Source organism: Thalassophryne amazonica, chromosome 10 (assembly GCF_902500255.1).
Source record: "Thalassophryne amazonica chromosome 10, fThaAma1.1, whole genome shotgun sequence".
Lineage (NCBI taxonomy): Eukaryota > Metazoa > Chordata > Actinopteri > Batrachoidiformes > Batrachoididae > Thalassophryne > Thalassophryne amazonica.
Genome location: NC_047112.1, coordinates 28,754,022 through 28,770,481, shown reverse-complemented (window position 1 = coordinate 28,770,481; position 16,460 = coordinate 28,754,022). Strand labels below are relative to the sequence as shown.

General features: G+C 42.0%; 1 protein-coding gene across 1 annotated transcript in view; it reads left to right on the top strand.

Moving 5' to 3' along the window:
• The first annotated feature begins 4,045 nt into the window (after positions 1-4,045).
• ghrhrl (growth hormone releasing hormone receptor, like) overlaps positions 4,046-16,460 on the top strand; it is a 66,587-nt gene continuing 54,172 nt past the window's right edge. The window contains exon 1 of the mRNA XM_034179659.1: positions 4,046-4,158. Coding sequence (XP_034035550.1) covers positions 4,105-4,158 — 54 coding nt within the window. The 5' untranslated portion in view covers positions 4,046-4,104. The remainder of the gene's footprint in view (positions 4,159-16,460) is intronic.

The window sequence follows — 16,460 nt, the reverse complement described above, 5'->3', positions numbered from 1 at the left end:
ATTCTTCATCCATGTTGCCAGAGTGCATAAAAGTTTCTGTCGCCATTCCAACCACTAGGAGCAGTGGGCAGTCGCAGTCCGGTGGCCGGGGACCAACTCCAGATGTAGAGACTCTGCCTTATTCAGGGGTAGAGAAAAGAATAGACCCTAAATAAGCATGTTTTTGATCAAGCACCTTGGTGACAGTGATAAGGAAAAATTCCCCCTGCTGTTTTCTCAGGAAGGAACCTCAAGTAGACCAGATTCAGAGGGGTGATCCAATGCTAAGGCCATTCGACCAAATAACAGAGACAAGAAAACAAAAATAAAAACTAACAAAACAAACAGGATGCAAACAACACAGTCAGGTTGAACAACACGAGACGTTCATGTCGGGTCAATCCAGAGAAGTCCAGAAAGTTGATGCTTCTGCCCAACTTGTTTCTGTGTTGCCCCAGTTATCATTGTCATAAGCATGGCACGGGTCACACCCCATCCATTCGTTCAGCATGCAAATCCAGAACTTCTTGGTCGTGGAACCTCGTCTCAGCAGTCGTACCTCAGACAGAGAGAAATCAGTGGAATCAATCCAGCAGAACTAACAGCACCTAAAACATTAAGTTTTGCTAGTAATAAATTAAAAGAGAAGCAGAGAGGGTAGTAATGTGGTCATCAACAGCTGGCCCTCTGCTTCACTAACAGACCCAGAATTTAGGCAAAACGGGCTGAGACCTGCTCCATTATTAACCCATTTTTCCCCACTGGCAACAATTGTTGCTGAAGTGTATCACTTTCATTTTCCACTCACAATAAAAAAATCTCAAAGGTACTATGCAGTTTTTTCACTTAGAAAAAAGAGGGCATAAATGGGTTAATACCACAGTTTAAAAGGAAAGGGAAAATGGTTAGACAGTACGTATGTTAGCCAAATGAAACAGAAAAACACGTTTATTTAACTCAAATGATTCATCTATCAAAACTGATTTGGTTAATTAGTTAATTAGTGGTTAATCAATTTTGTGAGCATAAAATATAATAAGCATTTCTCAATGTGAGATATCAAAGCAGCAAGGCAGGTAGCACCAGGACCCTGAAGACTGTGGTTGTGAGACTGATGACTGAATGTCTTTGGTACTAGGTCTCTATGGAGAGTCCTTGAGTACTGCTGGAATGACTTTGTGTCAAACAAGCACTTGCTTAGAGAGACTAAGATGAAGAGTGTCGCTTGTATTGTGCAGGAGCGTCAGCTTCGATATTTGCTTGACTCAGCTCGCAGGTGTATGAGTGATGAGGATCCCAGTAGCTGGAGAAGGCCAAGGGGACACTCACGCTTTACCTGGCTGTGGCAGATAGATTGTTATTCTAGAGATGTGGGACTGGTTGCCTGCCTGGGTGGTTGCAATCCAGGACCCAAGGCTATTCTGTGGTGTCATGGATGCAGCGAAGTGCAGCACCAGTGCACACTTCAAAACAAAGCATTGAGTCTGTTGTGGTTAGGGGTTCAGGTAGAGCTGAACCAAACAGGCAATGGACCCAAACACTGGGAGCAATGACGAGAACGGGAATGAAAAAAAGATTTATTTACAATAAATGTGCAACAGAAGTAAATAACTGAATGAGGGAGCCTGGAGCGTGAAGACAGGGCCCACTCCGGGCGGTGGAAGCCGGGAGCTGCAGTGCAAATGGAACCAGGCTTGTGGAGTAGGAACTGGTTGGAATTCAGGACAGGTAACGGAACCAGGTGGCCGCAAACAGAGCCGAAGATGGAGGTATGTTCTGAGGAGACAAGGGTGAGTGAATGCACTCGTAACGCAGGAGGCTCAATAGCAGAAAATACTGAGTTCAGCACTGTTGCTTAGTTCAGGATTGTTCACAGGTCAGAGGTCAGTAATGCAATAAAGCAGCAGTGCGACTATGATACAGTTCAGTTTAGCTGGAGTTCAGCTTCAGGAATGACTTGAATGTTCTTGTTAGGTCAGCACTCAGTTCAATACAGTTCAGAAACAAGCAGAAGAAATTCACAGGCAGGAGCTTGAATACAGTAGAACGGGATCTCAGGAAAACAGATGAACAGGAACTTAGCTGGTGGAGGCAGAGCAGGGCGCTAACTTTTTGGTTAGCTCTGCCCACCACGGCATGTCCTTTGACCCAATGTCGCCAACTGAATGGTCCCCCTTAAGAAATTGGTCTGCCCTGCCTTTACTGTGCATGCGTCATTTCACAGCGTCAGCAGTGATTCACTGATTATCACCTCTTTTCTGCTGAAAACTGCACTCCAGTCATCTATCTCAGTGATAGATATCTGAAGCTTTTGTACAGCAATCATTTCCACATAAATTCAGCATTACTTCATCATAAAAGGCGGAGGACCAATCAGAGCGCGGCAGCAGCATGTCTGAGTCTAATGTGCAGCTGCTGCGCCTATGTCATTTCAGAGCATCAGTATACAAATAATGAATGTTTATGAGTTTAATGGTACGAATATTTCATGAGGTGAAAGCTGGAACAAACCATTCAACGAGGCGAAGCCAAGTTCCATTCATACCATTGAAAGAATGTAAAAACATTCATCATTTGTTTTATATAACAGCTAAAACAGATCCTTGTCATCTGATATTTTATTAATTTATAAACGACAGAAAAGGGATTTACATTTTGGTTTTCCACTGCTGCTAAAGTCCAACACGAACTTTAAATAGGAGTCCAAATTATGACATGTAGTCCGGTGATGCTGTGCACTGACTTCATGCTTCCAAAAAAAAAAAAAAAAAAGACTTTGGGTAGTTCCTCAGTCCAGCCAAAAATCACATCAGCTTTTCATCTGAACAGCTCTTAATGCATCCAGACGGCTTACAGCGGAGTGGATTTTGTACTAGCACTGTCAGTTTGCTCAATCAAATTGTTGTCCTGTGCGCGCGCTCACACACATTTTGTTACCTTTCCAGCTAGGCTGACCCCTGTGGGCTCCCGGTCTTAAGAGACAGACCAGCACATAGTAACAGGATGCAAGATGGAAAGTTGGACAGCGTCCACTGAGAGTCACAACCAAGTGTCGGGAATAGTGTACAGGAACATCTGTGCTGCATAAAGATGAGAAATCATCAAGGCCCGAATGACAGGCCTTGAGGGACCTCAAATTCAAGAAAGACAAGCAGCTGCTGGCCAACCAACCAGACACAGTGGTGGTTGATAAAGACTGCAGTTGTAATTGATGTGGGAATTGCTCCAGACAGCCACATCAGAAAGAAGGAGCAAGAGAAAATTAAGGACAGGGGCTGAAGGAACAACTGGGCAGTGCAGTCTCATTTGAGGGCGAGCGCTAAAGGGATAAAATATGATGCAATTTTTCTACATCCAGAGAGGCCCTCATCTGGCCCTATCAGAAATATGCAACTTTCTCTGAGTTTTTGGGCAAATTACATGGCAAACAAAGTGACAATGCAAAGAAAAAGTGACAATTTATAAAATCATTCATTCATTTTCTATAACCACATATTCCAATTAAGGATCACAGGGGAGCTGGAACCTATTACAATGGACAATGGGCAAGAGGCGGGGCTAAATTTATACCCTACAATTTTTGAGCAGTCATAAAATTGGGTGAAGATGAAATCACAGCAACAGGCAACTTTAAATGGAAAACAAACCACATTCTAAAATATGCCCCTTTAAAATGTTTTTAAAATATTTTTGAATTTTTTGGCTGCCACAAAAAAATACTAATAAATTAATCAATTAATTAAAAAAAAACATAATTTGAGGCTCTGGTGTCAAGTCAAAGGAGACAAGAAAATGAGCTGGTATCTGCTTTCAAAATAAAAGTTTCAAGTTTATTGATCATAAAAAAACTAAAATTTACTTCAACACATTTTTTCAGCATTATTATATCTGAAGACACTTTAAACAAAACAACTAAATCAATTAAAACAATGACTTCATCAGGTGCATTTTATACTTCTTATTTAAGTGAAATATTTTATTTTGAAAAGTGTTCCTTCGACGTGCTACACATTTTGGCTTTTAATTTACACAGAGAAAGATGCGCGCGGACGTCGTGCAGCAGCCTCATTGAGAAAAGCCGCCGCTCCGTGGACGTGGACGCGTGTCTGCTTCTGTAGTCATAAAATGATCAGTTTTAGCATCTACGGGATTTTTATTGTACTCTGTTTGGCTCCAACTGTGAGTGACTGACTTTAATATATATATATATATATATATATATATATATATAAAGGATTGTTTAATTTTTTTTAAAATGCCCAGTAACAAACTTTATTTATTTATTTATGTATGTATGTATTTATTTATTTATTGCAGGGAATGAGTTTTTGTCGGAAAATAGAAAAAAAAAAATCCATAAATATCACAGATTTACCCCATCGTGATAAAAAACGATATGAATGACAGTAAAAATGTATAATTCAAACAGGTTCGCCTGATTTCGTCCAGGTCTGCATTTGAAAAAGTGATGCTCCGCGGGTTTTGATCCAGAACCTGCAGTGACAGTGTACAGCTCGCATTTTTCTACATGTACTGCATGGAAGTGGTGGAATATGTCTCACAAATTAATTTGCTGCTATTGAAGAAGCACACATGACTTTCTGGAGCATCTGATAATTGATTGATCATTAATTGATCATTAATCATAAATTCTAACATATGGTAGAAGATTGTGAGATTGAAGCATCAGTGTGTTATGCTTGTGATCTTCATCATGGCAAACACAAGAAGATAGATAATGCTTTTATTTGTCTGTTATAGACAGATTTAAAACCTGTTTGGAAGAAAATCAAAAGCGTCTGCATATATGCAAAATTTAGGGCTGCTGTCTTTATTTTCATTGATATATGTTGATTATTTTTTTTAATTCATCAATTAATTTGCTCAGTAGCCATTGTCTTAAAAGTAGTAATCCTGTCTGACCAACAATGAGTGTGTGTGTGTGTGTGTGTGTGTGTGTGTGTGTGTGTGTGTGTGTGTGTGTGTGTGTGTGTGTGTGTGTGTGTGTGTGTGTGTGTGTGTGTGTGTGTGTGTGTGTGTGTGTGTGTGTGTGTGTGTGTGTGTGTGTGTAATATAATATAATATATACATATTTATATCTATATTATAATAGCCAAGTGGCCTCTGTGTGTATGTGGCTTCAATCATGGAGAAACCTGAGAGAGCTGACATTTGCTCTTTGGTATGCTTATGTATTTTGGGTCAAGGATGAACACTGTGAAAACAGAAAGTTGATAGGACAAATATTTTTGGAGAAATGAGCACTATTGGCTAACAACAGTGAACAATGGATATTGTGCAATGCACCATGGGAGTTTGGGGTTTTAAATGTTATTGTGGTTCAGGTTAGTTTAACAGTGTTCAGTGTTATTGATTTATTGTGTTTTTGTAGTTCAATTGGTTTAGACAGTTTAGTTAAGTGTCAAGCTGCTGGTACCATGAGTCAGTTGCCAATACCATGAGCGAAAACTGTAGTGTGTTTGATGTCTTTTGCCACCGTCTCTGTTTGTGGGTATGTAAGAATAGAATGCAGAAAACACAAAAAGCTCTGTGTGTGTGCATCCGTATAACCACGATCGCGGACAGACTGGGGAGAGCTGACATTTACTGTTTGGTATGCTTATGTATTTTGGGTCAAGAATGAATGGCGCCAAAACAGAATGTTGATAGGGCTAATATTTTGGGAGAAATATTACAACAACAACAACACTGAACAATGGACATTGATAACTATATTCTGGACTCACACGCCATTCCAGCAGGAGGCGGTAAATGATCTTTTTTAAAGTGTGAGTGCGTGTGTGATTTTATTTAGTAAGTTCAATGTAAGTACATAATATAATTGTAAATACATTAAAATACATGGATTACACAAGAAACTGAAAACACTTATTTCCATTGTGGTCCATTTAAAAATCAAATGACAAAATAGATGTAGTAATAAAATAATAATAATAATAATGTATATGCTAACAAGAACCTAAACAGTTTATACGAGGTCTGTCAATAAAGTATAGGTCCTTTTTATTTTTTTCAAAAACTATATGGATTTCATTCATATGTTTTTACGTCAGACATGCTTGAACCCTCGTGCGCATGCGTGAGTTTTTCCACGCCTGTCGGTGACATCATTCGCCTGTGAGCACTCCTTGTGGGAGGAGTTGTCCAGACCCTCGTCGAAATTCCTTTGTCTGAGAAGTTGCTGAGAGACTGGCGCTTTGTTTGATCAAAATTTTTTCTAAACCTGTGAGGCACATCGAAGTGGACACGGTTCGAAAAAATAAGCTGGTTTTCGGTGAAAATTTTAACGGCTGATGAGAGATTTTGAGGTGATACTGTCGCTTTAAGGACTTCCCACGGTGCGAGATGTCGCGCAGCGCTCTCAGGCGCCGTCGTCAGCCTGTTTCAAGCTGAAAACCTCCACATTTCAGGCTCTATTGATCCAGGATGTCGTGAGAGAACAGAGAAGTTTCAGAAGAAGTCGGTTTCAGCATTTTATCCGGATATTCCACTGTTAAAGGAGATTTTTTTTTAATGAAAGACGTGCGGACGGATTGCAGCGTCGGCTCGCAGCCGCTGCGACGCTCCGCCACAGGAAAAACACCTCCGTTGGAAGCCTTAAGGACAAGTTGGAACATGTCCAGCTGTTAAACAATTTTTCATATACTCACTCCACTGAAAGCCATCAAAAGCCGCCAGGATTTTACAAATGGTTATCAACACGGAGGTGTTTTTCCTGTGCCGCCGCACCGCGCCGGCTGCGTCCCGACGCGCGGACCCGTCCGCACTTCTTTCATTAAAAAATCTCCTTTAACAGTGGAATATCCGGATAAAATGCTGAAACCGACTTCTGAAACTTCTCTGTTCTCTCACGACGTCCTGGATCAATAGAGCCTGAAATGTGGAGGTTTTCAGCTTGAAACAGGCTGACGACGGCGCCTGGGAGTGCTGCACGACGTCTCGCACCGTGGGAAGTCCTTAAAGCGACAGTATCACCTCAAAATCTCTCATCAGCCGTTAAAATTTTCACCGAAAACCAGCTTAATTTTTCGAACCGTGTCCACTTCGATGTGCCTTACAGGTTTAGAAAAAATTTTGATCAAACAAAGCGCCAGTCTCTCAGCAACTTCTCAGACAAAGGAATTCCGACGAGGGGCTGGACGACTCCTCCCACAAGGAGTGCTCACAGGCGAATAATGTCACCGACAGGCGTGGAAAAACTCACGCATGCGCACGAGGGTTCAAGCATGTCTGACGTAAAAACATATGAATGAAATCCATATAGTTTTTGAAAAAAATAAAAAGGACCTATACTTTATTGACAGCCCTCGTAAATACATTAAGACAATAAGTTAACATGTTGCATTCATTTTCTAAAAAAATGTTGAGGTCTAAGGTTCTAAAAACATTCTGGACTCTGGATGTTCTGCGAGCAATAGACTCAGACACCACTATGGTTTTCGTGTTGTTAGATCTCAGTCTAACAACTCCATCTGCACTGGAATCCAGCAGAGCAGACACCAGCCTCCAGCAAGGCTAAACATCACATTTGTCAGGGCTGGAGAGAAGCCCCAGTCACAGCGAAAAGTCCCAACTGGGCTACTGTCTTCAGCGCGTGACTGACAGCTGAAGGTGGACCTGGGGAGGCAGTTGAAAATCCCAGAGCACATCACCAGCACAACACTCAGGCCAGACATGGTCTTAACATCCGAGAGCTCAAGGCAGGTGGTGCTGGTGGAACTAACTGTCCCCTGGGAAAACCGCATTGAGGAGGCACACGAGAGGAAGAAGGCAAAGTACCTGGAACTGGTGGAGGCCTGCAGGCGGAATGGGTGGAGGGCCCGATGTAAGCCAATTGAGGTCGGCTGCAGGGGATTCCCAGGACAGAGCCTGCAACGGACACTCAGGCTTCTTGGGATTAGAGGGTTACAGGAGAGGAAAGCCATCAAGAACATCAGCGAGGCAGCGGAGAGAGCCTCAAGGTGGCTGTGGATTAAGAGGGGCGACACATGGGGTAGTGTGCTGCTTGGACACAAGTCGGGGTCTGATCAACCCCGGCTGGGTTGCCCAGGCGAGGGTGTCTGATGATCTAAGACCCGAAACACCCTGTGACCCTGGGTTCATCACTGAGGATGTGTCCAAGCTGCACCTTTATAGGTGTTTCTATTAACAACAATGCTGTGTTTGACACCGTGGATCATCATATTTTACTTGATAGGTTGGACAATCTTTTTGGGATTACTGGAAGTGCCCTTGCCTGGTTGACATCATATCTGTCCAGTCGTTCTCAATGTGTTTTGTATACAACACTACCTCTAACCTTAGTGACATGAGATTTGGGGTTCCACAGGGAACTGTTTTAGGCTCCTTACTTTTCTCCCTCGTATGTAGCACCCCTTGGGCGTATACTGCAGAGTTTTGGGATTGCCTTTCATTGTTACGCTGATGATACTCAGTTGTACATGCCGATAACTGCGGGAAATGTCACTCCAATAAAATCCCTGGAGGACTGTCTTCTATCAGTGAGAAGTTGGATGTCTAGTAACTTCCTACTTTTAAACTTTGATAAGACTGAAATGATGCTTCTTGGTCCAGCGAGACATCAGCATCAGTTTGACCAGCTCGAGCTCGGCCTGGGTTCATGTGTCATACATCATACGGACAAAATGAGGAACCTTGGGGTCATTTTTGATCCCGCGCTGTCTTTTGACCTCCACATCAGGGATGTTACTAGGACTGCTTTTTTCCATCTGCGAAATATAGCGAGGATCCGCCCCATCCTGTCTATGGCTGATGTTGAGACCCTGATTAATGCTTTTGTTTCTTCTAGACTAGATTATTGTAATGTTCTGTTTTCAGGGTTACCGCAGTCCAGCGTTAGGGGTCTTCAGCTGGTTCAGAACGCTGCCGCAAGAATGTTGACACATAGCAGAACATCTGAACATATCACACCCATTTTGGCATCCTTGCAGTGGCTCCCTGTCTCTGTGAGAGCAGATTTTAAGGTTTTGTTATTGACTTATAAAGTTGTTCATGGACTGGCGCCATCTTATCTGGCTGATCTGGTGGAACTCTACGTGCCGGCCCGGGCTTTACGGTTGCAGGATGCGGGACTTCTCTGTGTTCCCAGGGTGAAGAAGTCAGCAGGTCAAAGAGCCTTTTCGTATCATGCACCCACCCTGTGGAACAGACTTCCTGCGGCCGTGAGGCAGTCAGAGTCCGTGGACATTTTTAAGTCAAGACTGAAAACCCATTTTTATTCTCTTTCTTATGAATAGTTTTTATTTTATCTGTTTTATTGTTTACTTCTGCTTTTAATGATGTATTTATGTATTTAAATCAATTCATTAAATTAATTAATTAAATTAAGGTTCTAAAAACATTCTGGACTCACACACTATTCCAACTCATTATACACACTTAATTTCTTTCTTCCCCTGAACTGTCTTGGGTGCTTTTGTTGACAAAAGCTTTACTGACCTTGACTTTGCGGATGATGCTATGATCTTTGCAGAGTCAATAGATACTCTGATTGCAGCACTTGAGAAGTTGAGTGAGGAAGCAGAGTGTTGTGATTTTCCTGATCAAGTCTAAAATTTGAGGCTTTTAACAGCTTCCTGACTCAGCCACCCGAAGTGCATCTGTATGTGATGAAAGTGTTGAACTTGTGGAGACATTCATTTATCTTGGCAGTGGCATTCATGTCTCCGGGCCCGCGGCTTTTAAAGATTAAGAGGCTCCAGGGAAGAGTTTATGGAGTCATGAGGTCACTGGACAGAGGTGCTTGGTGATAAAGATAACGATCAACTTTATTTATCCCGAAGGAAATTATTTTGCCAGATACAGAAAGTGTTAGTAGTTAAACACAAAGAAGCCGACTAGATTAAAAGTACCAAAAGTACCAAAAGCAAGTGTAGAATAGTGCCTAAAATGATAAAATAAAGTTCAATAAGTACAGTGGGTGGTGTTGTCCAGGATGCTGAGCAGCTTCCTCAGCATCCTCCTTTCTGACTCCTTCACCATAGACTCCTGCTCAACCCCTAGGACAGAGCCAGCTCTCCCAATGAGCTTGTTGAGCCTGTTCATGTCAGCTGCCTTCAGCCTGCTCCCCCAGCACACTACAGCATAGAAGATGACAATGGAGACCACCGAGTGATAAAACATCTGCAACATATTTCTGCAGACATTGAAAGAGCTCCAGACATTGATGATGCCGATATCTTTGCAGGTGAACGAAGGTCCAAGTCTTTAGGGTCCTGGTGCTGGTATGGTTGTGAGACCTAGATGCTAACCAGTGACCTAATGTGACGACTGGATGTCTTTGGTACTAGGTCTCTTTGGAGGATACCTGAGTACTGCTGGAATGACTTTGTATCAAATGAGTGGTTACTACTAGATGAGGCATTGTGTGGGAGCATCAGCTTCAACATTTTGGCCATTTGGCCCATTTCTTGGTGCATGATCCAGCACGCAGCTGTCTGAGTGCTGACAACCCCAGAAGCTGGAGAAGACCAAGGAGATGCCTATGTTTCACCTGGCTGCAGCAGACGGATGGTTATTTGGGCCCTGGGTGGTTGCCATCCAGCGCCCACAGCAGTTCTATGGTGCCATGTATGTGACAAAGCACTGCACAAGCACGTCAGACTTGATTTGACTTGTGGAGGTCAAACATCCATCTCGTTTGTGGTGTGCTCTGGAAATGTCGTTCCTCAATGACTCATCACTGACTGACTATCATTTACATTTGCTGTCATAAGCTTTTACTAAGTTTTACATATGTGGAGTGTGTGTGTGTGTGTGTGTGTATTTATGCATTCTCTTATGTGTATGCAGGTATATGAGGATGGATGTTAGCACGCTGGATTGATTTAGAAATCGAGCGGCAAGCAAAGAGTGCACAGAAGAAACAAGACTTTGAATTCTGTGGTGATTAAGAATAAATTGCTTTTGTGCAGGCTGTCTAGTTTTTATGCAACTATTTGTATTAGCTTTTGTTATCCAAAAAAAAAAAAAAATTGATTTATTACCATCATAGTCAGTATACAAACCCAACCCAACCAAAAATACAAAGTTTTACATGCATTTGTCGAAATCAAACCACCTCACACAAACAATGCCATGTTGCATAAAGACACTTTAATCTGTCTTTTGAAATCAGTGGCATTTATGTCCAAAATGACAGATATTTTTAAATGATTAGTACCAGCATATTTGACAGACTATTTTAGTTTATTACAACCCCTGGCAAAAATTATGGAATCACCGGCCTCGGAGGATGTTCATTCAGTTGTTTAATTTTGTAGAAAAAAAGCAGATCACAGACATGACACAAAACTAAAGTAATTTCAAATGGCAACGTTCTGGCTTTAAGAAACACTATAAGAAATCAGGAAAACAAATTGTGGCAGTCAGTAACATTACTTTTTTAGACCAAGCAGAGGAAAAAAATATGGAATCACTCAATTCTGAGGAAAACATTATGGATGTTGTGTGTTGGGGGGATTTGGCTGGACATTTTGGTGTTCTTTTCTTTTCTTTGCTCTCCAGGTGGTATGCAAACTGGTTTTTGTCTGTGGAGAAGGTGCTGGCAGAAGAGTCCTTCACCCTCATCAACGTGATATGCAGCACCTGTGGATGATGCTCACGTGCAACCTTAAAGACTTTCAGCTGAAGCAGATAATGAGATGGCGTTATGCATTTAAGCCATGTGTGATTCAGGCAGAATTGCTGGGAACTACTGTTATGTGTCGACACGGGTTGAGGAGCGGACCTGCGTCTGACTGAATCCAGCGCTAAAATAACCAGAAAGCGGTTCCAATAACAAAACAATTTATTTTCCCCCTTTTGTGCAATACTTGGTGTACAAACATAAAGCGCGTCTGTCTGGCGGAGTGAAGGACGGCGTGCTCTCCAGTGCCTAAAGGGATCGAAGCCCGGCGCCTCTGGACCCACGTTCACCACCAAACACCCCCCAGGTGGACACGACAAACCGACTCTGTGAAGGATAGAGAAGGTGAGGTAAGTCAGCAGCTACAACTAATATCCTTCAAAGGCACACACTATCAACAACACATTCAGGTCTGAATTTAAGCTTTATGTAAGTGAGCAGCTTCTCACAACAGGTGGAGGATCATCTGTCTGCACGCCACGGCCGTGAGAAGCAAGCTGCACAACTCTCATCAATATTCACATATACTGCGTAACAAAATACCAAATTACTGTTAACAATTATTCAGACAATCAAATCACCTCTGATGTGTGCTGACAGCATGTGTCCCTCACCCGTCCTCCTTCACAGGCACGATGTGTCAAACCCAGGCGCGGTCCTCAGCGTCTCACAAACGAACATCACAAGGTCGAGTTCCCGGCAATTCTGCCTGAATCACACATGGCTTAAATGCATAACGCCATCTCTTTATCTGCTTCAGCTGAAAGTCTTTAAGGTTGCACGTGAGCATCATCCACAGGTGCTGCATATCACGTTGATGAGGGTGAAGGACTCTTCTGCCAGCACCTTCTCCACAGACAATAAATCAGTTTGCATACCCCCTGGAGAGCAAAGAAAAGAAAAGAACACCAAAATGTCCAGCCAAACCCCCCCCCCCCCCCCCCCCCAACACACAACAATGGAATCATGAAAAACAAAAGAACACTCCAACACATCACTAGTATTTTATTGCACCACCTCTGGCTTTTATAACAGCTTGCAGTCTCTGAGGCATGGACTTAATGAGTGACAAACAGTACTCTTCATCAATCTGGCTCCAACTTTCTCTAATTACTGTTGCCAGATCAGCTTTGCAGGTTGGAGCCTTGTCATGGACCATTTTCTTCAACTTCCACCAAAGATTTTCAATTGGATTAAGATCCGGACTATTTCCAGGCCATGACATTGACCCTATGTGTCTTTTTGCAAGGAATGTTTTCACAGTTTTTGCTCTATGGCAAGATGCATTATCATCTTGAAAAATGATTTCATCATCCCCAAACATCCTTTCAATTGATGGGATAAGAAAAGTGTCCAAAATATCAACATAAACTTGTGCATTTATTGATGATGTAATGACAGCCATCTCCCCGGTGCCTTTACCTGACATGCAGCCCCATATCATCAATGACTGAAAATTTACATGTTCTCTTCAGGCAGTCATCTTTATAAATCTCATTGGAACGGCACCAAACAAAAGTTCCAGCATCATCACCTTGCCCAATGCAGATTCGAGATTCATCACTGAATATGACTTTCATCCAGTCATCCACAGTCCACGATTGCTTTTCCTTAGTCCATTGTAACCTTGTTTTTTTCTGTTTAGGTGTTAATGATGGCTTTCGTTTAGCTTTTCTGTATGTAAATCCCATTTCCTTTAGGCGGTTTCTTACAGTTCGGTCACAGACGTGGACTCCAGTTTCCTCCCATTTGTTCCTCATTTGTTTTGTGCATTTTTGATTTTTGAGACATATTGCTTTAAGTTTTCTGTCTTGACGCTTTGATGTCTTCCTTGGTCTACCAGTATGTTTGCCTTTAACAACCTTCCTATGTTGTTTGTATTTGGTCCAGTGTTTAGACACAGCTGACTGTGAACAACCAACATCTTTTGCAACATTGCGTGATGATTTACCCTCTTTTAAGAGTTTGATAATCCTCTTCTTTGTTTCAGTTGACATCTCTCGTGTTGGAGCCATGAGTCATGTCAGTCCACTTGGTGCAACAGCTCTCCAAGGTGTGATCACTCCTTTTTAGATGCAGACTAACGAGCAGATCTGATTTGATGCAGGTGTTAGTTTTGCGCATGAAAATTTACAGGGTGATTCCATAATTTATTCCTCAGAATTGAGTGAGTCCATATTTTTTCCCTCTGCTTGGTCTAAAAAAGTAACCGTTACTGACTGCCACAAATTTTTTTCTTGATTTCTTATAGTGTTTCTTAAAGCCAGAAAGTTGCCATTTGAAATGACTTTAGTTTTGTGTCATGTCTGTGATCTGCTTTTTTTCTACAAAATTAAACAACTAAATGAACATCCTCCGAGGCCGGTGATTCCATAATTTTTGCCAGGGGTTGTATACTTGAATGCGTATTTGCTCAAGGTTCATGCAAATTACGTGAATCAACTTATTTTAAACTTTTTTTTTTAAATTGTTTAAATCATTCTCTTAGCACATTGTATGAATGAATGAATGAATGAATTTATTCAGCATACAGACTCAACAATAACAGCAAACTCATAAATAGGACAGTTTAACAGTGAACGTGACCGAAAAGGTGTGGGCAGAAGCAAAAGCTTATAAACGCCCATCCCTTTTACCACAAAAGTAAAATATATAAACACACACACACACATACACACACACACATATATATATATATATATATATATATACTCAACAAAAATATAAACGCAACACTTTTGGTTTTGCTCCCATTTTGTATGAGATGAACTCAAAGATCTAAAACGTTTTCCACATACACAATATCACCATTTCCCTCAAATATTGTTCACAAACCAGTCGAAATCTGTGATAGTGAGCACTTCTCCTTTGCTGAGATAATCCATCCCACCTCACAGGTGTGCCATATCAAGATGCTGATTAGACACCACGATTAGTGCACAGGTGTGCCTTAGACTGCCCACAATAAAAGGCCACTCTGAAAGGTGCAGTTTTATCACACAGCACAATGCCACAGATGACGCAAGATTTGAGGGAGCGTGCAATTGGCATGCTGACAGCAGGAATGTCAACCAGAGCTGTTGCTCGTGTATTAAATGTTCATTTCTCTACCATAAGCCGTCTCCAAAGTCGTTTCAGAGAATTTGGCAGTACATCCAACCAGCCTCACAACCGCAGACCACGTGTAACCACACCAGCCCAGGACCTCCACATCCAGCATGTTCACCTCCAAGATCGTCTGAGACCAGCCACTCGGACAGCTGCTGAAACAATCGGTTTGCATAACCAAAGAATTTCTGCACAAACTGTCAGAATCCGTCTCAGGGAAGCTCATCTGCATGCTCGTCGTCCTTATCGGGGTCTCGACCTGACTCCAGTTCGTCGTCGTAACCGACTTGAGTGGGCAAATGCTCACATTCGCTGGCGTTTGGCACGTTGGAGAGGTGTTCTCTTCACGGATGATGCGAAGGAGATGTGTTGCACTCCATGAAGCAAATGGTGGTCACACCAGATACTGACTGGTATCCCCCCCCAATAAAACAAAACTGCACCTTTCAGAGTGGCCTTTTATTGTGGACAGTCTAAGGCACACCTGTGCACTAATCATGGTGTCTAATCAGCATCTTGATATGGCACACCTGTGAGGTGGGATGGATTATCTCAGCAAAGGAGAAGTGCTCACTATCACAGATTTCGACTGGTTTGTGAACAATATTTGAGGGAAATGGTGATATTGTGTATGTGGAAAAAGTTTTAGATCTTTGAGTTCATCTCATACAAAATGGGAGCAAAACCAAAAGTGTTGCATTTATATTTACATACACACACACATACTTACAACAGCAAATGCCAGCACAGACAGTATAAATTAATCAATTAAAAAAAAAAATCCAAACACAACCAGACAAACACTGTGCACAATCCCCAAAAACCAACAAAAATCTATAAACCTATTCGTCAGATTATAAAAAGTAATTATATTGTTCTTATAGAGCCTTTTAAGTGCAAGTGAAACTGAGCACTTGTCCTTTGCGATTATCACTTTATTTACTTTCCACACGTTGTCTCATCCAGTGTTGGTGAATAAACCTGTGAACATGAGGCAAATGGTCAGTGTGTCGATCAGCGGTGGCTGCCATCGACTGGGAACAGAGCAGACACTCATCACTGTTTTGCACTTCATTTTGTTTTCATTCTGTGTTCTTTCTGTCGGTGTTTTGGACTCCTGAGAGACTGAGAATTACAGTGAACAGGTCCATAAAACCATACATGGTACAAAATACAAAGGCTGATCTAATCTCAATGTGCAGAGGTGAAGTATTTACAATAAATAGACACTAAGAATGAAAAGGACAATGTTCTAAAAATGGGAAACAAGGTTCTAAATGTTTCAATCCATTGGAATGGCATGTGTCAGACGTTACCAATTCCTCAGATCAATGGTAAATGGACTGCATTTATATAGTGCTTTTTCCATCTGCATCAGATGCTCAAAGCGCTTTACAATAATGCCTAACATTCACCCCATGTGAGGATGGTGCCATACAAGGTACTCATTATACACCGGGAGCAGCTAGGGGGTTAATGACCTTGCCCAAGGGCCCTTAATGATTTTCTGGTCAAGCTGGGATTTGAACCGAGGATCCTCTGGTCTCAAGCCCAATGCTTAATCACTAGACCATCACCTCCATGTTTCTCAGATGTTTTCACATTGCAAGCTCAAGTGTCATAATTTCAGTTGTAACGCCAAACTCTGTGTCTAGCAACCAGGAAAACAGTTGAATTGACACTGTTTTCTGTAGACCATCAATTT